Here is a 22,318-nt window from a genome sequence, read left to right as displayed (position 1 = left end):
TATTAATCAGAATATATATCATTTTACATGGTTTTACCTTTGATTCAAATGTATACGAATACGCAATAAATAATTCTCTGCAGAAACTGTAACTTCCATAACCATATGCCGTTCTTTATTGTATTGATTTCAAAGTTGTCTGACTATTTGCATTTCAACTCATCGGGAAGAAAGAAAATTCACACATTTCTTCGGAGCTAGTGAAAAAAAATACCGCCATGTCCGAAAGCAATTCGCGACGCACTATCCTCATGCTGGAAGCTTGCAAGGTACAACAGCATCCGTACACGGTGATCCAACAGGTGCCAATCAGATTGTCCTCGAGCAAAGTCCATAGAAGCTGGAAGCTGTGAGGGAACGGCTATATGAGCTGCTATCCCAAGGCGTCCCATCGGATGTTATATTCCGTCGATTGGTACATAATCTGGTCAAAAATTCTAAATTTTAAAACGAAATCTATATTATTTTAACTTGGTTTAATTTCAATGCATTCCAATGCGCAAACAATTATTTTCTGCCGAACTATAACTTTCATTTGCCGTTTTTGTTTTGACGTAGGACTACGTCTAACCTTTCAATATAGGGGCCCATTTCAATATTTCGATTTAGAAAAATGTTCAGTTTTTGAACGCTAATACCTCTTTAATTTAACGATGGGGTAGCGTATCGTGTTTTAACCTGTCTCGGCTCAATTCGCTGGTAGAAATAGTTCTTAAGTGAAAATTATCGTGGAAAATGGTTACTGATCACGGTGTCTATTATACATTTTTATCATGTTATAGTGAAAAGTTTTTTTCAAATCCTATTATTTAGTTTTCGGTTGCAAATTTTACTCGTTTCTGGCGTCGTTTTTTTCACTCTCTTGTGTCCCGTGGTTGTGTGTGCGTGTGAGTGGTAGCCAACATTTCAGTGCATGGTTTTTGTATCAGTAGCAATACATCGAGGAAGGAATTCACTAACACACTAATTCTGCCAGCAGGACGATAACCCAACTATATCGAGAAACCCAGCTAATTCCAGCTAAGTACTATTAATAATTTGCAATTTCAATAACTGTTCCGAAAGCTGTCCGAAATGCGCATCGCTTGCGGAGAGTCTCTCGGTTTTGTGTGAGAGAGATAGTGTCAGTTAATATTAGGCTGCGATTGTGTGTGAGAGCGTGGCTATACGGTTGGTGTGCGGTCGTAAACGATAAGCAGCTGCATGGGATTGTATTGGTGTGGTTGCATTGTTTCCCCACTCGGACTCGTCTGCTTGGGACGAGCGGGATGGTTTGTTTGTTTTCGTTGGTGTACAGTCAAGTATTTGATTGGATAACATAATTTGACTGTGCGTTGACTGACGGATGAAGGCAGGTTATTTTGTTTGCTCGAGGCGAACGATTTTCTTGGGGCGAGCGGGTGGTTTAGCCACACCGGTGCAGTTCTGTGGAAAAATATGTCAAAATGTATTACGCGTGATGGATTACAAAATATATCGTCGGTTCAAAAGATTCTAAAAAATATCGGTGACCTTCTCAGGCTGCCCGAGGATAACCGACGATATATCTTGATATATCGTCGGTTCGACCGACTTTAAAGGAGTTACTTAGATGACCTTCTCAGGTTGATGGTGTCGATTTCAGGAATCTTAATGGCTGCCTTGTAAAGAGTCTCATCGGTGACCTTGTCAGGTTGACCAGAGATAATCTCAGCCGCTGCGTTTAAATATTTTTTATACATAATACGAGTAATGAATCACAAAATATATTGTCGATTCGAGCAATTTCGGAGGGATTTTCTCGTTGACCTTATCAGGTTAAAAATATATCGTTGAATCGAAAAATGCTAAATAATTTCTTGCCGACCTTCTCAGGTTGCCCAAAATAACCTTAGTTGTGACAATTGAAAAATATGTTAACATGTAAAATCGGTTGGTCGTTGAATAATATTCTGAAAGATAGTACAAGTGACGAACATCGAAGTACATAGTCAGTTTTAGCGAGTTTAAAAGATTTTCCTCGGTGACCTTCTCAGATTATTCTCAGGTCTCATTTCGCCGAATAGTTGAGAGTTTTCGTTTTTAGAATCACATCACTTACCGCAGTGAATCCTGATTTTTCTTAACCATTCCCACTAACAACTATCCCTTCCATGATAAACGCTAGGGAACCACGCTATAGAGGCGACCCTTCTTTAACGATGGATTTTGATTCCGAATACACGAATTAATAGGAAATATCCTCAGCAATTTTCTTGTGTGCTCTTCATTACTATTTTTCAGTTCATTTAAAGCTCAAAATTGGTAGAAAGAAATCCCTACTTTCCCATACATTTTGTCTGCGCTATCGCAGCAAACAGCTATTCATTAGAGGCAACCACAAGAACGGGCGAAACGTAGGGACAAGGTGAAGACGAGTGGGGAACGCAGAAGAGATTATGTATATAGGCGGTCGCTACAACGTAGATTATATGACTATATAAAGAAAGCGATGATGGCGCCTGGCCTCATTCTATCGCCGGACGCCAAGCAGGAATGTATGTTCCCAACAATTCCAACTTCCCAATAATGATGATCGATTGTAGCATTGGTAAACAAATATTGATATGTAATATAATATCCACTACACCATATCATATCGTGCTCTTCACCATTGTAGAGTCCACCCTTGAAGCTGGCGATCGTAGAACTTGTGTTTCTAATAAAACACGTCCGTTGTTGCTCATGTTTGCTACTAATCTGAAACCAACACGAAGATGCTCGTCCCTTCTTGCAGTCACTTTTCATTCGTTCCTCCGACCAGGGGCGAGACAATGATATCTATTATATCTATTCTACATCTCTCATCTAGCCCATAGATAAAACAATAAATAGATAAAGCTGTCTTTAATTCGGTTGTTATGAAAAAATAGAGAAAAAAATATATACAATTCTTTATTATATCGTGCTGGCACCTTCATTGTTCGTTTTGGACGCTTGATGGGTGGAGATTTAGTTTGATCCGAGCTCCGAGTTGGATCTTGTACAATTGCTGACCCTGAATCAGAATCCGTTTCGAATTGTAGCTGCTTCAAACCATCTTGTTTGTCCAGAATTGGGTACTTTTTCAAATGAGTTATCGGTCGCCTATATTTGACACCGTCTTCGCTTAGTACGACCACGTCGCTTCCACTTTTTTTGATCACGGTATACTTCTCCGGTCGAAAGGCCGTCTCTAATTTTCCAATTTCGTAGTTTTTAATCATAACGGTATCCCCAACAACAATTTCTGACGTTCTAGCATGCCGACGTTTATCGGCGTAGAGTTTACCCTGCATTTTCCTGATTATGTCCTTATCCCGTGTTTCCTCATCACGATTCCAGTAGGGTTCGGTTCTCAGTGATGGGAGTAGGTCCTTCACTGGTCGTCCAGTAAGCAACTCCATCGGTGACTTCCCGGTGACTGAATGTGGTGTAGTATTATACGAATATACATATTCCTCAACGGCTTTTCCCCGGTCCTCCTTCATTGTGCGAGCAATTCTCAAGGTGCGCAGGATCCCCTGGTTTTGTCGTTCAACCAAACCGTTCATCTGGGGCCAGTACGGAATGCTGCGTACAAGTCGAATATTTTTACTGAGACAGTAGTTCGAAAACTCTTCGCTAGCGAACGGAGGTCCATTGTCAGTTCTATCTGTCTCTGGATATGTGTGCTCCTTAAACACGCTTTCCAAAACCTCAATAGTTTTTCTTGCATTAGTAGACTTCATTTCAGTGACAGATAAAAATCGGCTATAGTAATCAACCAGTACCAAGAACGTCGCACATTCCTTGGCTGAGAAAAAATCTATAGCCAAATCCTGCCATGCACGATTCGGCATTTCTTTGCGGTGCATTGGTTCCGGTGATCCTTGTGAACTCACTGAAACACAACCCGCACATTCTTGTACACGATGCTCAACATCTCGGTCCATATAGGGCCACCACACTTTCTCCCTGAGATTTCGTTTCATTGAAACTACTCCTGGATGGCCTCGATGCGCGATATCTAATGCTCTTTGTAGCAGTTTTGATGGAAGAATAATTCGGTCATCTCTTACTACAACGCCTTGAATCACCCCCAATTCTTTAGAGAAAGCTTGATAAGCGCACAAACTTGATGGCCACACCTGCGTTTTAATGGATTCTACAACTTCTTTAAGCACATCATCAAGATTTGTTTCCTTCCGAATGTCGTCCAGCGTAATGGCTGACGGCCCTTCGCCTATCCCACAAACAAAATGGTCTGAAGATTCATCAAATGCTGCATCTGTTTGCGGACATAATCTTGATAAAATATCAGAGATATTGTCGGATCCTGACACATGTACCACTTTAAAATCATAAGGCTGTAACCGCAACGCCCACGCCTCAGCCCGAGAGCAAGCTCGCTTCCCCTCCTGATGTTTTCCGTTAAATATATATTCAAGTGTTTTATGGTCAGTAAACACAGTAAAGTGCACTCCAAATAAATACGCATAAAATTTTTCCACAGCCCAAACAATAGCTAAGGCTTCGCGTTGTGTTTGCGGATAAACCCTCTCCGTCTTAGTGAGACCTTTCGATGCGAAACTGATAATCCTTGGTTTTTCCCAAATATCTCTCTGGATTGAAACAGCTCCAAGACCCACTGCGGATGCATCAACGTATAGCTCTGTCTGGTCCTTTGGGTCAAAGAATCCTAAACGTTGTACGGTGTTCGAAAGCTCGTTGCGCAGATCATCAAAAGCTGTTTGTTGTTCTAAACCAAATGATTCCACTTCCCCTCTAATAAATCGTCGAAGGGCTTCTGTTCTTGATGACAAATGCGGTATGAACTGTCCAACGAAATTGATCAAACCAAGGAAGCTTCGGACCTCCTCCTTTGTTTCTGGCATTCTGAAGTTCCGGATTGCTGCAACTTTGGCATCCGTTGGGCTGATTCCATCCACGCCTACCTTGAAGCCCAGTATTTCGAGCTCTTTCACGCCAAAAACACACTTTTCTTTGTTTAGCATTGCCCGGTTATCCTCAAGAATATTTAGTACTTTTTGTAACCGTTCATCATGTTCTTCTAGTGTTGATCCCCAAACAACAATGTCGTCGATATACACCACAACACCTTCAATACCAGCAAACATTTCACACATTCGCATATTCGCTGAAATATCTCAGGTGCGCAGTTGATACCAAACATTAAACGCTTGAACCGCATGAGACCTCTTCCCGTCATGAACTTTGTTATTTCGCGTGACGTTGGATGTAATTCTACATGATAGTATGCCGAGGTGATGTCAATGCTGGAGAATACAACCGCTCCCTTCAGCTTGTTTAACAGTGTATCAATGAGTGGTAATGGATAATGTTCCCGCTGTATCGCTTGGTTGGGATATCGCATATTTATGCACAAGCGGATATCATCTGTTCCTTTTGGAACTACAACCATTGGCGAGATCCACTCGGACGGACCAAAAACAGGTTCAATGATATCTGTGTTCAACATTTGTTGAAGTTTCTGGTTTACCTTTTCTTCCATTGCTACAGGGATTTTTAAATAAGCCACCTTCCTAGGAGACACAGTGCGATCAATGGATAATTTAAGTTGTATGTTAGGGAATTTCGGGAATGGCACTTTATCCTGTACGATGCTCAGAACCGCCAATCCTACTTTTAAAACTTTGAGCTCCTCCGCTGTTCTCTTGCTGAGCAAAGACTTTTGTGCTCCTTGTATAACGAAAAACTCGGCATAACTTTTCGGCTTTGTCTCATTAATGGTAATCCAGGCTTCAAAAATCACCAGAACCTGGAGTGGTTCCTGACAAGCATATGCCGTGAATTGTCGATCGCATTTGAATTTTTTCTTAAACAATCTGGCGTTGCTAGCCACAAGATTTTCCCAGACTTGCTCGGTAACAGTGTTGATTGACGCCCCAGAGTCAATCAGAAACTCTACCGGCAGTTGATCAATAAATCCCACAATTGTTCCATCATGTGCTGTGTTTGCCTGGCAAAGCAAATAATTTGAAAGAACAAAATGTTAACATTAGTTTTGATTAGCTTTATTTATGTCAAATTAATCGTTCGTTTCAGTTAATCTTCGTGTTAAGAATATAAAATAAGAAACATAAAATAGAAAAGGTTATTCTACCTCTTTATTCTCGTCAAAACGGGACGGATATTCCGATCTTGATCCCTGGGCACTTCCATCCCGCACAGCATTAGCCGTTTCCGATTTTTTCCAAGAGTATCGGATTTCAGAGGGCTCATTCCGACCAACTCTGCACTTCCTCGCGAAGTGACCTTGGACCCCACATTTGTTGCACGAAGCGTTTCGGGCGATGCAATCTTCCGACTCTCGATGGTGTCGCCATGATCCACAACGGCTGCATTCTGTTCTTCCAGCATTTTCCAATCTCCGATCACGCTTGAACGATTGTGTCGAATATCCCCTCTTTGGCATCTTCTTTGTCCAATCTTGTTTGACCAAAGCCACCATATCGGTTTCGGATCTGAACGGCTGCATTTTTCCTTTCTGCTTCAGCAGGATCTCGCGATTAATCGCATAATTTACGATCTCATCTAAATCCATATTTCCTTCGATGCCTTTATCTCTCACCCTCTCATCCAGTGCACCCACCGTTATCTGTTGCAACAATTCTTTTTCCTCACGGTCACCGAAGTTACAGCATACAGCCTGAGTGCGCAATCTCAAAATATAACGGTTGAACGTCTCTTCAGTTGTTTGACGGAGAGAACGGAAAACTTCCAGTTCAACCCTTTCGTTGCGTTTTCCAACGAAGAAGGCATTGAGACGCTTGACAGCGTTGTCGTACTCCGGAATCTCCCGTGGCGCGAATGGAACTTTCGCCGGTTCTGGATAGATTTCTCCAGCCACTGGTGCAAGATGGTAATAAATTCTCTGATCATTAAATTTCCTCCTCTTGTATGCACTGTGATTTTCAATCGGTGTTATATCTTCTCGCTCTTTTCTTATTTGTTTGCGCTGCGGTCTTCAGCCGGTCTCGCATCTTCTTGATTTTTCTTCTTTATTTGTGTGCGCTGCGGTCTTCAGCCGGTCTTGCATCTTTTCTAATTAAACTAGCCTTTTAGTTACATTAATATTTGCTTTTCTGTTTGGCGCTACGGTCTTCAACCGGACCCGCATCTTTTCTCCTCTCGTGTATACCGTATAAAACCAATAAAAATCTCTTGAAGAGAAAAAAAGTCACAGGAGGGTTGTGTCCAAGACACGACCGCATAGTTGACGTAGGATTCCGTTAGGCTATCTGCTGCATGCTGATTTTTGATATGTTTGAAGAATTACATTGTTAAACTCTTCGATAATGATTTGGGTCCGTTTTATCTGGTTGTTAGGTATTGTTTGTTCACTCCACCAGTGTCCATATTCGAGTGATAATGCTAGAAAGATGGTTATTAGTCATTAGATGGTGCGTATCACGTACTAAAGACGCCCTCTGTGGTCCTGGACGAGATGGCTCCTATGTTCTGTATAGATGGAATTAAGAAAAAAAAGCTCATCAATGTAATATAAGATAATTATCATTATCGAACACAAGTTTTCTCACCAGAAATGAAGTGTTACTTTAGTATAGAGAAAATATATTTGAAATGGAAAAGGTAATTTCATTTATATATTTTTTTATTTTCTGAGTGTTTATACAACCCATTTCCTTTTCGCTTTAAACCCAACGGAACACGATGCTACTTGCCTCAATGCAAATTTCAATTAGGCTAACAGCACCCAATACGATATGTAGAGCATATGTGAAATCACTTTTTCGAATATTCCTTCATTTTTCCAATTTTGTTCGTCGCATGAACTTTCCTTGGGAGAAAAAAAATTGTTTCATATTTCAAGTCATTTTAACACAATAGCTACCATATACAATTTTACTTTTACAGTTGTGCTAAAAATTTTACAATACATGATCGGTCATTGATATGAAATTTCACGAAGCAACCAACATAAAAATTCCAAATTTAAATTTTATTTTATTCTATCAAGCATAAGTTCTATTCAGTTCATTGAAACATCATTCTTCAATCAACCCATCGAAAGCTTCTTATTGGAACGAAAATAAAAAAAAAACACTTCATCGCTCCCAACTTATTCGCCAGCATGTATGCAATCAGCAATGCCCACACTAGTTACAATGAGCACTATCCATTTGTGCGCGTCGTTAGTTAAACTATCGGCCACGAGGGTATTTACATGCTGATTACCCTCAGACACCTTGGATTTGAAATCTCTGTTAGGGAATACATGTCAGTGAGAAAAAAAGCTCCCCCTACTTTCATGTATCTGCAATGTCGATTTCCCCCAGGCAGCTTGGTTTTGATGTCTCCGTAAGGGAACATATTTCGATGGGAACAAAAGCTCCCCCTACTTTCATGTGTTTGCAATTCCGATTTCCCCCAGGCAGCTTGGTTTTGATGTCTCTGTTAGGGACTCGCCGCATGTGTCGTAGATTTCGACCAATCAGAAGTAGGTATTTCCGTTAAGATAAGGGTTGAGATTTTTCAATTGTTCGATAGTTAGTTTCATGACATATACTATTTTATCCAATGTAAAAAATTGTTATGGAGTGCCGAAATTGATTGACGCAAAAATCTCATTAATCCATCATGAAATAACTGAGCAATAAGCATTTGAAATTGGACAATTTTTACGGTGCGCTCGATTTTCGATTTTCAATTTGTACCCCAATATGTTCCCGAAAGACGTAATCCTACGTCAAAAAGTTATATCACTCATTATAAATCGCATAGCTGAAGTCACGAAACACAATTGATCAGAGGGAAAAAAAGGGTGGGTTATATCTATGATATAATCGCAAGGTTAACGTGGGACTGCCGTAGCTCATCAATCATTTGTTTGTATTGATTGAATTTTTGATGGAATGAAACAATTCCCGAATTCAATTGAATTCAATATATTTGCTTTGTGAGTAAAAAGATTGTATAATGTCATGTAAGGTCAATCCATGCATTGTGATAGATAATGCTCTTCATTACAAGTAAATTTAATGACAGTCCTTTTACGGTTGCTATGATGCCTAGAACAAAATATGTGAACGGGAGAATTATCAAACGATTATTTTATTTTACATTTCCGTCTGAAGTTGGTAGCATCTCTCAAGTGTACGTATTTCTCGAACCGCAAATTTGCTTGATTTTATGAACTTCAGGCACTCAGTTCCGATTTTGACATGTATGTCGAACGCATATTGTTTAATCAATAGACGTTATCGCAGCAAATGGTTAGCAACATTTTGCCTAATCATCAAATGGTATGCGTAGAAATTCAGTAAGCGGAAGATATGAAGGGATATCCTTCAATACAATAATGAATAACCGAGTCAAAGCGTTGTGTTCGTACCCGCTTTTGTAATCCGTGTTAGGAAACACTTTGCGGAGTGCAAAAGAAATGCAGAGATACCCCCGACTTGCATGAATCAAAAACTTCAACTTCTACTTTTTATATTATAAAGGCTGATTTAGACGATGCCAGTCAGCGCTCTAGTTGAAGTATCCAGTGAACAGAGAACAGACACTCGGTTCAAGTTATTTGTACCAGTATCGAACAAGTAATTGGCCTCTAACTGGAACAGAGTGTCTGTTCTCTATTCACTGGATACTTCAACTAGAGCGCTGACTGGCATCGTCTAAATCAGCCTTAAATGATTTAAACTTGAAAGTTCATTCGTCTCTAGTGTCTGCACGATTTTCCCAGGTTCCTAAGTTTAGGAGACCGTGTTAAGGAAACATATTCTAGTTTGCACAAAGGCAAGCGATTACAAAAGTACTCGAAGCTTGCATTTATTTGCAGAGTCGATTTTCCCAGACATTTTGGTTTAAAAGTCTGTGTTAAGCAAACATATTTCAGTCGGAACAAAAATGCCTCTGACTTGCATGAATTTAGAATGCCAATTTCCTCAGACACCTTGGTTCTGAAGTCTGTGTTGCGGAAACACATTTCAGTCGGAACAAAAATTCCCCCGACTTTTATGTATTTGCAATGTCGATTTCCCCACGCTACATGGATTTGAACTCTGTGTTAGAGAAACACATTTCATTCGAACCAAAAATGCCTCCGACTTACATGTATTTGCGATGCTGATTTACCCAAGGCTGCTTGGGTTTGCTGGCTGTGTTAGGGAAATCGTAGATCGGACCAATCAAAATGAGACTGTTATGCCGTTTAGATAACGCTTAACATTTCACAGTTATTCGAATGTTTATCTAATGCAAAATAACATTTTATTAATTGCGATAGAAGCGTAGAAATATTCCCTATCAATTGATGCAAACATCTTTCCGATCCAGTAAGAAATGTTCGAGTTATAAGCATTCGGAATCTTTCATTTTTTCCTGCTTAGGTTTTCATTTTACCCCCCATATACTCCGGTTAGACGTAGTCCCACGTCAAAACCGCCATTTCCTTTTTCAGTCCATCATTTCTCACTTAGTCACGCTTTATATTTTCAACCTTGCTGCAAATATACTCACCATGTAATCGTACCGGCTGCGCCAAATTGTAGAGTCCACCCTTGAAGCTGGCGATCGTAGAACTTGTGTTTCTAATGAAACACGTCCGTTGTTGCTGACTAGAGATGTGCCATCCGCTCATGAGCTGTTCCGAAGAATCGACTCTTTGAAGTGAGTTGACGCGGAACAGCTCGCAAAAAAAATCAAACAGCTCTTCAGCTCACTTTGATGATGATGAAGGAGAGAAAAGAGCTGTAGAATTGAAGAGAGTGTGTGAGCTGTAAGATTCAAATGAACTGACCGTCTCTCGCTCTTCGTGTTAAGACATCAGTTTAGTTTCATTTGTCCCTCGTCTTTTCAACTGTTATATTCGCGTTGACGGCATTGAGCTTTGTTTACCAGTTTAGGGGGCGCCAAAAATAATAATTGGCTCTCAGGCAGAATGAACACGTTTTTAAAATTCAAATTATTAATGAAAATTAACTTCTGTGTATCAAATGAGTATTCTATTTCAATGAAAAACACTTTGTTTGCAGGCGGTGCAAAAATCTCATAAGATTTTTTTTTTTTTGAAGAAAACTTTCTATTGTAATGTAAAGCCTCAGTAATAATGTCGGAAATGTTGTACTCGCCGAGTCTGTTGTAAATAATAGTCTGGAATACGTGTTTCAAGTAATTAATAATATGGTGTGAAAAATTTCATTTGAATTTTAACATTTTCAAACTGGCTTCGTGGCTATCGAGTTTGGGACCCAAATTGAAAGTCGGCACTGACAACTGAGCTGAAGAGCTGTTCATAAAGAACAGCTCATTTAGATGAGCTGATATGATCAGAGCTGTTCATCATGATGAGCTGATTTGCACACCTCTATTGCTGACGTTTGCTACTACTCTGAAACCAACACGAAGATGCTCGTCCCTTCTTGCAGTCACTTTTCATTCGTTCCTCCGACCAGGGGCGAGACAATGTTATTATTACGTTTATATCTATTCTACAACCATCAAATCCATAGTCAATGGCACCCATCGGTATCGAATTATCATCGATACTTCGGATTTCGCTAAATGCTCCGTTAGGTCCGACTGCAGAGGAGAAATGCAATTGAAAAACGACAAACGGTAGAAAGAGATGCCGGAGGTTGGAAGGAGATTGGCAGATCATATATTTTGTATTCGTCTTTATCGAAGCTTACTCAATGGCGCCCATCGGTATCGAATTATCATCGACACCACCATTTTCGCTAAATTCTTCTTTCAGTTCGGCCTGCAAAAACTTTTCTGAACTCTAATCCATAAATTTGGTGTCCCTGAAAAGAGCCATTGATTATATGCTAAAGTACTAAGATAATAATGACGAAAGCGGAAGTGCGGCTGTTGAAGCACGCTCTCTTAGGATACGATGGGCCAGCTGGATGTCCTTGGGAATGATGTGACGCGTTTTGCGTGGCTTCAATAAATAGCAATCGTATAACTCTTGGATATTTTATTTTTTGTATGAAATGATTATCATACCGTTCCGTTGATCCGAAGCAGAATGATTAACGTTTAAAGAAAGAATAGATTCCTCCTTGGAATTACTCAGCAAAAATACTGCCCATTCCCAACAATTAGAAACGACAAAGTGTAGCGACATTCGTACACAAATAATTTTATAACGCAGCTTTCATCAAAGTGATTTATTCGATATGGGAAATATCCACTACCATATATTTCGTATTCGTCATTATCAAATCCATAGTCGATGGCACCCATCGTTATCGAATTATCATTGACACCACGATTTTCGCTAATAACTCCTTTCAGTTCGGTCTGCAGAAACTTTTTTGAACTCTTAATTCATCTAATTTTGTGTCCCTGAAAAGGGCCGTTGATTATAAGCTAAGGTAATAATGACGAAAGTGGAAGCGCGGCTGTTTAAGCACGCTCTCCTCGGATACGACGGGCCAGCCCAAGGACATCCAGTGACGCGTTTTGCCTGGCTTAGCACACAAATTGATATCTTCGAACAGACCAATTAAATATGCCTCGCTTGCCTCCTGCAGTGCCATAACGGCGGAAAAATTTGAAAGCGGAAGTGGGTTTTGAAGTCCTGAACAATTCCACGAACCAAACGCTGCAAAGGTAGTTTGTGGATCAACAATTCGGTCGACTTCTGATAGCGACGAATTTCACGCAAGACGACAAATCCCGGTCTGTAGCGATGTGGCTTCCTCACTCCTCCTGTGGCTGGTGCGTTTCTACGAGCTGCTTTCGTGGTAGTTCGAGAGAAAATGATGACTAAAGCTTTTTTTTCACTTAAATTCTTTTTATTTCTCAATTTGGTTTACATTATAATATAATACTACATTTCAAGTGATCAACCTAGGGTTCTACATCTTTAAATTGTAATGACGAAAGCAAAGGAAGCGCCCCCAACTGCCATTAAGGAAGTTGGTCCGGTTGGATTGGCCACTTGGACCGGCAGTTTTTACTGCCCCTTGTGTATCCCGCTGTTCGCACCCATTTTTCTAGCATCATTTTCCTGCCAGAGACGCGCGATTTTGGCGCCATTTTTTCGCTCTTCAACCCGCATCAGAATAGGAGGTGAGGAAGGAGAATCTTCGCTTCGTACAACCGCTGTAGCGGCCTTAGAGGTCTCATTCCCGGACTTCAATTGCTGCCTGAAGGTTTTTCATTTCCCCGCCATCCCGCTGCCCGCTTCTACTTTCGGTATGTAAAAAGAAAAATTTTCTTATTCCGTGAATAGGAGTTAGCAAAAGCTAGGACGCCCAGAGGGCATAGTTTAGAGATTTTTCCAGAACATATCCCAAACAAGTGATTGATATTTTGAACACTTTAGTGACATTTTTTATACCCAAGTGACATTCATTAAGTGATTTTTAGCAAGTGCTTTCGCCAGTGAATTTCCGATTGTTTTTCCGCAAGTGTTGCAAGTAGCTGCGTCGACATTGTCCGTCGCCGTTACTGTCCTGTTCGTGATGAAATTCTTCATTGCATGTGTTAGAGCAAAAGCTACATTGGTCACTGTTGAAAATGCATACGAATAAAAAAATTTGCTTGCAATTATGTGGTTTCCTAATAAACTTACATGTTGTTGCTAACAAACGCCATCTCACTTTCCCAGCGAAATTTTATTTATCCGAATGAACTTTTCGGTAATAGATTTGACGGCAGCTAGGACTTTCTCTTTTCCTAATGTTATAATTGAAAATAGATAAAATTTTGCATCATAGTTCATGTTTCATTTTATTCAATAGTTTACCCTTGTCGTTAAGATTAGCATCGAACTAATCACAATTTCTCTGGTTCCATTCCGATTTGCCGTATCGAACCATAGCGATACTTCGCTCCCTTTGCTGCATTTTATACAATAACACTTTTCTTTGAAGACCACTTGTATCAAAACTGATAGTTCATAAACTGAAAGCAAGCTTAGCTTCCGAACTCGATTGTGAAGCATCTCAAATCTGTATAAGCGACAGTCTGTTTGTAAACTATACCAACAGCAATTCCAATATGGCTATATTATATATAGACACCTTGATTCCACGATTTCGATGACCGAGCCGCTCACTTTCGCGGGTAATCGGACTCTACTGTATATGGAACCATATCCAATCTGAAATTTTAATTGAAAACTGGCAACTCTTGAACGATATTGCGCGTCGTTTGTTTACATGCTTTTACATGTTTTTTTCTAATTTTGTTGTGTCAAAGTATTTTAAACGTTGAAATTGATCAGGACAAATGGCTACTATAATTGACTTGGAGGATCCCGATCTGGTTCTGGCCCGCCAACTCCAGGATCAGTTCGACCGAGAGCTGGTGGAGATAAGTTCCGGCGAAGAGGATGTTACGAATCAATCCGACTACCAACTGGCTGTGGCACTTCAGCAACGTTTTGAAAATGAAGCTGTGGAGCTCTCGGATGATGACGATGATGTCATTCTGGCTGTGGATGTTCCGGAGGCATCAAATGGTAGCAGTCATAATAGACTATCCCCAAATGCTGCTGTAAAAGAAGAGAACGAAGATTTCCTACATGGAACGAAGTCTTTCCGTGCGCAAGAAGCGGACCTAAACGGGGACGAATACTTCATTGAAGAATTACAGACATACGTTGATCCGGAAAACAATTTCGAATGGAAGTTTATAGAACCAATGCCTGATATCAAAGCAATGTTTCAACGCTTAGATGAGGTGGTATTTCAATCACGCTTCAAATCGAAACATTTTAACGTAATCTGGAGTCAAGCGATTGGAAAGCAATGCACTAACAGAAATTTCAACGACGCCGAAGGCACGTACACGATCGCGTTAAATGAGGTTCTGCTAACGCTCAGACCGAGGATTGAAGTTATCAGCATTTTATTGGTGAGATGAAACATGAGTAGATGATTATATTTACCTATAATTGTATCTTTCTCAAATAAAGCACGAAATGATTCACGCTTATCTCAAACTCGAAGGTGTCAAGGAATCCGGCAATGGACATGGCGCGAATTTTCGCCGAATAATGCTATTCTTGAACCGTTTACTCCAAACAAATATTTCGTTCAGTCATCGGCTTACCAATATGAACACATTGTGCCGAACGCAATGGTATCGATGTACAGGAATTTGCCATAACTATAAGCCATTCCACGGGATCGTCCGTTCAGACGAAGGCGAGCCAGGAATGCAGAATGAATGGTGGAAGGCTCATTCCGAGAATTGCGGCGGCACTTTCTTTAAAATCTATGAAATGAGTAAAATGAGTGATGACGAAGTATCAACACGCTATGCGGTTAACGTCAAGTACATGAAACCAAAGCGTGAAGACATTCGTGGCAGATATAAAACGCGTTTGCCACCGAAGGAATCTATTGATTTAACCAGCGGAACGCCAAGGATTATACCAGCCACGACCGAAACAGTTTCTCTAGATGATGAGGGATCCTGTTCGGAGGATACCAAAGCAGCGGATAAGTTTATGCAAACCTTTAACCGATGCGTCGCTCTGACTAGAGACAACTATGATATGCAATGTCCCATCTGTCAAGAGCGCGTGAAGAGGAAGCTGTTCGGTAACCACATCGATGGTTGTAGAGGGTTCATCCAACGAGTGAAGGTAAAGCGAACAGGCGGGGCAATTGTTCAAAATGGAATGGAGGAACATCGGGCCAGCTTGCAAGAGCCGTATACTCCCTTGAGCACAGCCGGAAGACCCCTCGGATCGTCTTCCACTATAGCTGATTATCAGCGGATCAAAAGACAGCGATTTTTCTGAAAAAAATAAGGTCGACTTCATGTTCTGGTACAGTTTCTATTATATGAACTATATTTATAAAACTTGTTATATGTTTTAATTTTAATAAAAATTCCTATCAGCCAGTAGCATTCTGAGGTTTATTGGCTTACTTTGCCTTGAGGTACATTTAGGCCAACTAAATGTTGAGCTGTACTCAACGATGTAGTCCTATGCTACATAAACTGGGTACACGGATTTCGGATACTCGACAGAGAAAATACCGTGTTCACTGTTAGAGTTTCTAAAATGGACAGTATTGTCGCTTACCAATAATCTTACGAGCTAGCCTTATACGGTTACATAATTTCCTACCCGTGAGGTTTATTATTTTATTTCGTGTTTACACATAGCACCGAGCGACGTGTTTTATATTTATTGTTGTTAATTTATTGAAGGTCGCATAATGGGAAATGTAGGGACAGCTGGCGCATCGTAATTAGCGTTCAGCCGGAGTTATATAATTTGTTAGTTAGGGGTCAGCAAAATTTCCATAAGGAAATCCCATTGAAAGTTATTATTACAACACAAGCGAAAGCATTTAGCTTACCTGTGTTGTGATGAGAATTGCAAATGAAGAAAGCGAAAAAGTGTTAAATGCAGATGTTAATGTGATATGCGGAAAAGTGGCTATGATTGTTTGGGGTGTAAGTAAGAATGCGAATGAGAACATCTTCTACATGTTATTCTATAATATTTAAGCCACCGTATGGCAATGAATACTGATCAAAAGTGGAAAAGGGAACAAAAACCGAAAATCATACATCGATATTGCACATTTTAAGTGGTTCAATATAAAAATTCAATTCGCTGATGACTATATTTTGGTTTGTGAGTTAACAGAGATGCTATATTAGGTATGTACGGAAAAGTAAATTCATTTTTGAGTTGAAAATTTTAATTATTGAAATAATTGTACTGGTGGGGTAAAACGGACAGTTGCAAGTGGGAGTGAGATTAGCTCAGAGCTGCAATTTATCACTGTCAATGCATATATTTGGGCCGCGTAGACTCCCAAAGTTCTTCTTCTTCAATGGCACTAACGTTCCTAGAGGAACTTCGCCGTCTCAACGTAGTATTACTTGCGTCATTTTTATTAGTACTTAGTTGAGATTTCTATGCCAAATAACACGCCTTGAATGCATTCTGAGTGGCAAGCTCTAGAACACGCGTGATCACAGTGCAAGTCGGAGGAAATTTCTTTGACGAAAAATTCCCCCGACCAGAACGGGAATCGAACCCGAACACCCGGCATGTTAGTTATGACGCTAACCACTCGGCCAAGGGAGCACTATCCCTTGTTAGTGTTCCTTTATGTCGACCCCCGATTTGTACCCAATGTCCTGGAAAAAAGGTAATGAAGATGGTACAGTTTCGAGCGACATAGCCATAACTATTTTCCAAATCGTGACCTCAGTCTTTTTATTTATCTTTGATTGCCTACCACATCCACGTGAATGTGCTGCTTTCAGTGATTGTTTTATCAATTAAAAGCAGACATTTTCTAATAGTTCCCGCTGATTATGAAGAGAATGTGACAGCGTGCAGTGAACATTTGTGCCATTTTTCACTCCCCCACGTTTATAGAAACAAACGAATTTTCATTATTTTAACAACACGAAGTTGATATTTTTAAAGGCCTCAATGTTGGGGTGTATGATCTGAGAAAATAACTTCAATTAATCCAAACTTCACTGAAAATGCATATTTTGCATGCAAATACCAATATACTTCGCCTACTACTTCACCTCGATATGTACTCATTGATTTGTACCCAACACCATCATCAAAGCATTATCATTCTCTACGAAATTATGAAAAACAAATGATCAGCTGTTGAATCGATGTAGCATAAACTCCGTTCATAAAAAATGTAAACAAACATAGAATGCTGTTTGCAATGTATTGGTGTATTGGACACCAAGCGTCGGAAAAACAAAAACAAACCCTTCAGAAAGTCAGAAACACTGGACTAAAACTCGATTCAAGTTAAGTGTATTATAAGCATAGATGCCAGGTGATTTTTTCAGATGTTTTCCATGGTACGATAAAATGTCTTCACAATTATATTGAATGAAACTAAAACACATAACATAATTTTGAACAATGTTTGAACGGTTATTTTTTTTTCTAATTGATATTGTTGTATAGCGCGTTTCATTAAACTTACGTTGAGGTTGTGAAGTTTATTTAAAAAAATGTATGAACAACGAATATTGTGGCTAGTGGCTATTGTTTTGTCGCATTCGATTGTATTTCAATACTCAGCACGCATCAAATGAGTTCGATTCATTCTGCTTTGAGTAATTTCGTTCTTGAAGGGTAGACCAAAAGTATTCCAGAGTTATTAATAAACTTTATCATTGATTTTATTACGTGGAAACAAAAAATCAAAATAAAAAGTTATGAGAATTTCACGTCAGCTTACGACGTTTCAAATCGGGAGAAAATGAGGATGACACAAATCTAACTACTTCATTTGGGTTTTTTTTCAACAGAAGCCATCTAAACGAACGAGATGGAAATAAAGATACAGACGTAATATTGAAAAAGTCATAAGATCAAGGTATAAGTTACTTATGATTCTGTTAATTTACCTATTCACTATACAAAGGTTAAATTAAACACAGTTAGTTAGCGAACTGATTCAGTGTTTTTGTTGGTGACATCATGAATGAATCACATCGGCATTTCGTCCCGAATTCGGAGAGTTATGGTCCTTCTACCAGTAGACATCTTTTGCTCAGTTACCTTCGACAGCATTTATTACCATACGTGGAGGCGATTTATATCATGGATAGACATACAGTTGTATTAATATTGTACGTTGTACAGTATGTCAAACTGACAACCAAAAATTTGACCAAATTTCACATATTTCAATGAAAAAGGTTTTTATTTAGCGTCTCAACTATCAAACACAACAAAAAAGTTTTCAATCTGAGTTATTATCTCAAGATAAAGTCAAATAAAGAAAAGAATGTTTACCAAGTGTTCTGACTCGGCTTGTTCATGCTACCCACCACTACCCATCTATGGCGCTGCGCACAGTTGGAATTGACAATCTGTAGCCATGTACAACGGAGAAACAGGTCGGTACACATACAGCGATTGTACCGAGTTGCTTGCATGGTTCTAGCGCTGTACATGGTGGCAGACATACAAATTTCGAAGTACAACGCTAGTACAGTTGTATGTTTGTCATAAGTATTACGTAGTGTTAACATCCGCACCTCTCACGCTAAAGGACACGAGTTAAATTCTCACTCCCGACATTCTTCCGAAATAGAAGTAAAGTGACGAACGAGCCAAAGTGTTGAAATTCACTATAATACAAAAATATTACCATACGAAATAATAAGGGGTTTAGGTGTGGTGAACGAGGAATACATTCATCTTGGCCAAAAAGTCAGTCAAATTTGCCTGATATCAGCTTTGAACCGAATTCGTAGAATGCGAAGGCACTCCATCCTACTGAAACACGTAATAATCATTTCTGTACAATTTTTCCATGCTTGGCTTTGTGACAATCTGCAAAACATCCATTTTATAATATAAAGCGTTAATTTTAACGGTTTTCTCGATAAAACAAGTGGTAGATTGCCGCGTGGAATATTCCTGTCATTGTCTGGGATATTTCTCGAACTTTAAGCCAATAAATTGTTGTTTTGTACAATTGTGAGAATGTTGCAAACACTTTTCAATCGAAAAGACGAAGTCTCGTCCTCCATGCCGTGATAGTAGCAAAGATGCCCTTCCAAGTCGTTTCTTCTTTGAAACTCCATGAAATTTACATTTCATGAAAGCTTCGCATTCCAGGTCACATTTAAGCATTTTACGTACAGAGCGTTGTGATTTTCGTCGAATTCGTTCTCTGACTATCTTAATTACTCGCTCAGTTCTTGCTTAACGTCTTCTGTCGGAACTTATCCGACCATCCAACGAGAAAGTCTTACGATACCTCCTAATGGATCGATGAACAAAATCATACTTCACTCCCAGGTTTCGAAACTTATGAAAATAGCATCTCGGTGCACTACTTTGAAAAACCTTTTTTATCGCCACAGTACGGATGTAAAAAATCTAAGGGAATTATTCCCCTAGATGCTTGCCTAGCAAGACTTTTATTTTGTTAATGGGACAAGCCCCTTTGTTTTAACAAATCCCGGCTAGGGCAGCCACAAAACTTCAAATTCAGCCGGCTCCAGTGCGGTCCGTCGAATTGAAGCAAGTAGTCTGCTTTTGGATTTGGGATTTGTTTGGTTGTATACCTTTTGTGGCGTGGCGCCTCGGTTGCCAACGCTGGTGAGAGATTTCGGATTTAACGAATTTGCTGGTTTTAAATACAGATATTCACTTGAATCTATTTAAACGAACTAAGTTTATTTTAACTTTAGAATTGGACTACAGAAATGGATTTTTTAATTGAACATATGAATTGAACTACAGAAATGAACTTCTGAATTGGACTAACTTTGAAATGAACTGACTTTGACTATATATACAATTTTGAAGGAGAAAAACAATCTCCCTTTCCTACTCTCACAGATAACCAACCACGTGGTTATCTGCCCTCGAATTTCTCAGCGTGGGTTTTTTCCCAGCTGTTTCCTACTCAGATAACCGAAACACATCGGTTATCTGTATTTACCACATGGAACCTTTTCCACTTGTTTGTGGCCCTATGCTTCTCCCGTCATTCGCGCTTATCTCTGGTGCGCCGAAGAGGACGGGTCCTAAAAAAAATAAGTGCGCTTCGCGCATGTTTACGCCTATCGTAAATCACCACCCTTTGGTGGTCCCTATCGAGTACTCTCGCCTCGTGTTTCACATGTTTGACACCCGAAAGGCGGGTTCAAGTAGATAAGATTACCAGCCGGGGAATTTTTCTGTTGCGGTTTCCTATCTAAGCCGCTTGAGTATATTTTCCCCCGGAGGGTCTTATCTCATACAGACCCAGGCGGAGTCAAAACATATGCTCGCCTAAATCTGTACAAAATTAAATTTTGAGGTAAATTTTCTAGGCAATTTTCCAAATGAGTAAATAATTTGAAAGCGTAAGTAAATCAAAAATCTAAAGCCAGCGCTACACGATGCTACGAACACCCTCGAATGCTGGACGCTCGATGATTCGACGCATCGTGTAGTCGACTGACGAGCTACGAACCTCTAATGTCGAGTGTCGAATATTCGCGTTGGAAGGTAATCCATTCGTTGTGGATTACCTTCCAACGCGAGTGGCACGAGTCAAAGGATTTTTGTCATTCGTTGATTTGGCACTCGATGACATTCGATACACCGCTACACGATTCGTCCGAATCTATCTTTGACAGATTGGTTTGTTTACAAGTTTTAGATGAAGGAACTATGAAATTGATTCATAAAATTCAAAATATATTGCAGTTTAATAATGTTGATTTCAAGCATTTTTAATTTACAGCTCGATATCAGTACAATTGCTACGGCAGCAATTTCAATACTCGCATCGTCATCCAGTTTCCTAACGTTTTTGATGGTAAATAAAAACAATAAACATTCGATCCATATACTCGCCGAATGTTTGGACCGAGTGCATTGAATCGAACATTCGCTTCACCGTGTAGCAGCACATTCGTCACAACATTTGTCGATTCATCGAGCCAAATGTTTGAGTCCAACATTCGAGTGAAACGTTGGACGAATCGTGTAGCGCCCGCATAATATCGGTTGAAATATGTTTTCCAAATATGAAATAATACATTACCCAATACAATTCTAATTAGACATGTTAGAGAAGTAAAATGCAAAAGTGCAAAAGTGGCCTGTAATTGGCCATATCAACAAGCACAACACAATATGAAAAACAACCTAAACAAGCAAATCATTAAAAAAAAACATTAGAAAAATGTGCGAAATCAGTAATCTAGGTTGGAAACACTCCTAAAAAATTATTGTGGTGTAGAAAAATGATGTTTACAAAACTGTCCAATTAGAAGCGAATCTCTGTATATAAAAACAACAGCATGCAACATCAAAACACAGGTGAAGTTTGCATAATTTTGTTAACTCATCGTCGCTCTCACTCGCCGATGTCACTTTTCTTCAGTACATATTTCTCACAAAGAAAATTAAGATGGCTGCACATTCGGGTGGAGTAGATTGGGCTGCGATTTTGAAGCCCTTTTTGAGCAGTTCAAGTGAAAATGTTACTAAAAACGATGCTATAAATTTGGCGAAAACTATCATTCAAAAGTAAGTGACTAGTTAGTTCTGTGCAAAATGTGTTCCTTCTGGCAAAAATTCGACTCAAAGTGAGGAAGGAAAAATTTTCAGCAATGGCGACCTTTTGGTCCCCTTTGCGTAGTGCCGGCTCATACAGCGCAATCGATAAACGGGTCTGCCGATTGGGGGACCTGAACAGCTGTTGATATATAGATATATATATTTGTTTCTTATTTCAGTGAAAGTGAAATTATCGATCATGATGTCAGTCATAAACAGTTTTTCGACAGTTTTGTCGTTCTGGCGGCTGAAAATCTTACCAATCACGTCACATCGCGTAAGTGT

General features: G+C 39.7%; 3 protein-coding genes and 1 long non-coding RNA gene across 5 annotated transcripts in view; 2 read left to right on the top strand and 2 right to left on the bottom strand.

Moving 5' to 3' along the window:
- Positions 1-1,583: 1,583 nt before the first annotated feature.
- On the bottom strand, positions 1,584-10,588 carry LOC129774476 (uncharacterized protein K02A2.6-like). Its single transcript, XM_055778218.1, has 6 exons — positions 10,507-10,588; positions 6,125-7,482; positions 5,197-5,980; positions 4,838-5,137; positions 3,056-4,267; positions 1,584-1,696 (listed from the first exon to the last, which is right to left on the bottom strand). The coding sequence occupies exons 2-6, from the start codon at positions 6,563-6,565 to the stop codon at positions 1,584-1,586; spliced, it is 2,850 nt and encodes a 949-aa protein (XP_055634193.1). The 5' UTR covers positions 6,566-7,482; positions 10,507-10,588.
- A 2,226-nt stretch (positions 10,589-12,814) lies between these two features.
- On the bottom strand, positions 12,815-14,009 carry LOC129780148 (uncharacterized). Its single transcript, XR_008743841.1, has 3 exons — positions 13,748-14,009; positions 13,574-13,677; positions 12,815-13,509 (listed from the first exon to the last, which is right to left on the bottom strand). It is a non-coding gene; the product is annotated as an uncharacterized LOC129780148 (long non-coding RNA).
- Positions 14,010-14,149: 140 nt separating this feature from the next.
- Positions 14,150-15,854, top strand: LOC129777368 (uncharacterized). Its single transcript, XM_055783609.1, has 2 exons — positions 14,150-14,859; positions 14,921-15,854. The coding sequence occupies exons 1-2, from the start codon at positions 14,233-14,235 to the stop codon at positions 15,752-15,754; spliced, it is 1,461 nt and encodes a 486-aa protein (XP_055639584.1). The 5' UTR covers positions 14,150-14,232; the 3' UTR covers positions 15,755-15,854.
- Positions 15,855-21,869: 6,015 nt separating this feature from the next.
- The window catches only part of LOC129780254 (40S ribosomal protein S8-like), a 263,344-nt gene continuing 262,895 nt past the window's right edge, over positions 21,870-22,318 (top strand). For both annotated transcript variants that reach the window (XM_055788315.1, XM_055788314.1), the window contains exons 1-2: positions 21,870-22,003; positions 22,213-22,310. In XM_055788315.1, the coding sequence (XP_055644290.1) occupies positions 21,885-22,003; positions 22,213-22,310 (217 nt within the window). In that variant the 5' untranslated portion in view covers positions 21,870-21,884. The remainder of the gene's footprint in view (positions 22,004-22,212; positions 22,311-22,318) is intronic.

This window comes from Toxorhynchites rutilus, chromosome 3, assembly GCF_029784135.1.
Source record: "Toxorhynchites rutilus septentrionalis strain SRP chromosome 3, ASM2978413v1, whole genome shotgun sequence".
NCBI classification, from domain to species: domain Eukaryota; kingdom Metazoa; phylum Arthropoda; class Insecta; order Diptera; family Culicidae; genus Toxorhynchites; species Toxorhynchites rutilus.
The sequence above is the reverse complement of the archived record's forward strand: the minus strand, read 5'-3'. Positions and strand labels throughout refer to the sequence as shown.

Coding starts and splice junctions, on each gene's coding strand:
- LOC129774476 (XM_055778218.1), bottom strand. CDS start 6,565: ATGGATTTAGATGAGATCGTAAATTATGCGATTAATCGCGAGATCCTG. Junction 5,138..5,196: donor AAAGTTCATGACGGGAAGAG/GTCTCATGCGGT, acceptor GAGATATTTCAG/CGAATATGCGAATGTGTGAA. Junction 1,697..3,055: donor AATTCTGGACAAACAAGATG/GTTTGAAGCAGC, acceptor ATTTAAACGCAG/CGGCTGAGATTATCTCTGGT.
- LOC129777368 (XM_055783609.1), top strand. CDS start 14,233: ATGGCTACTATAATTGACTTGGAGGATCCCGATCTGGTTCTGGCCCGC. Junction 14,860..14,920: donor AAGTTATCAGCATTTTATTG/GTGAGATGAAAC, acceptor TCTCAAATAAAG/CACGAAATGATTCACGCTTA.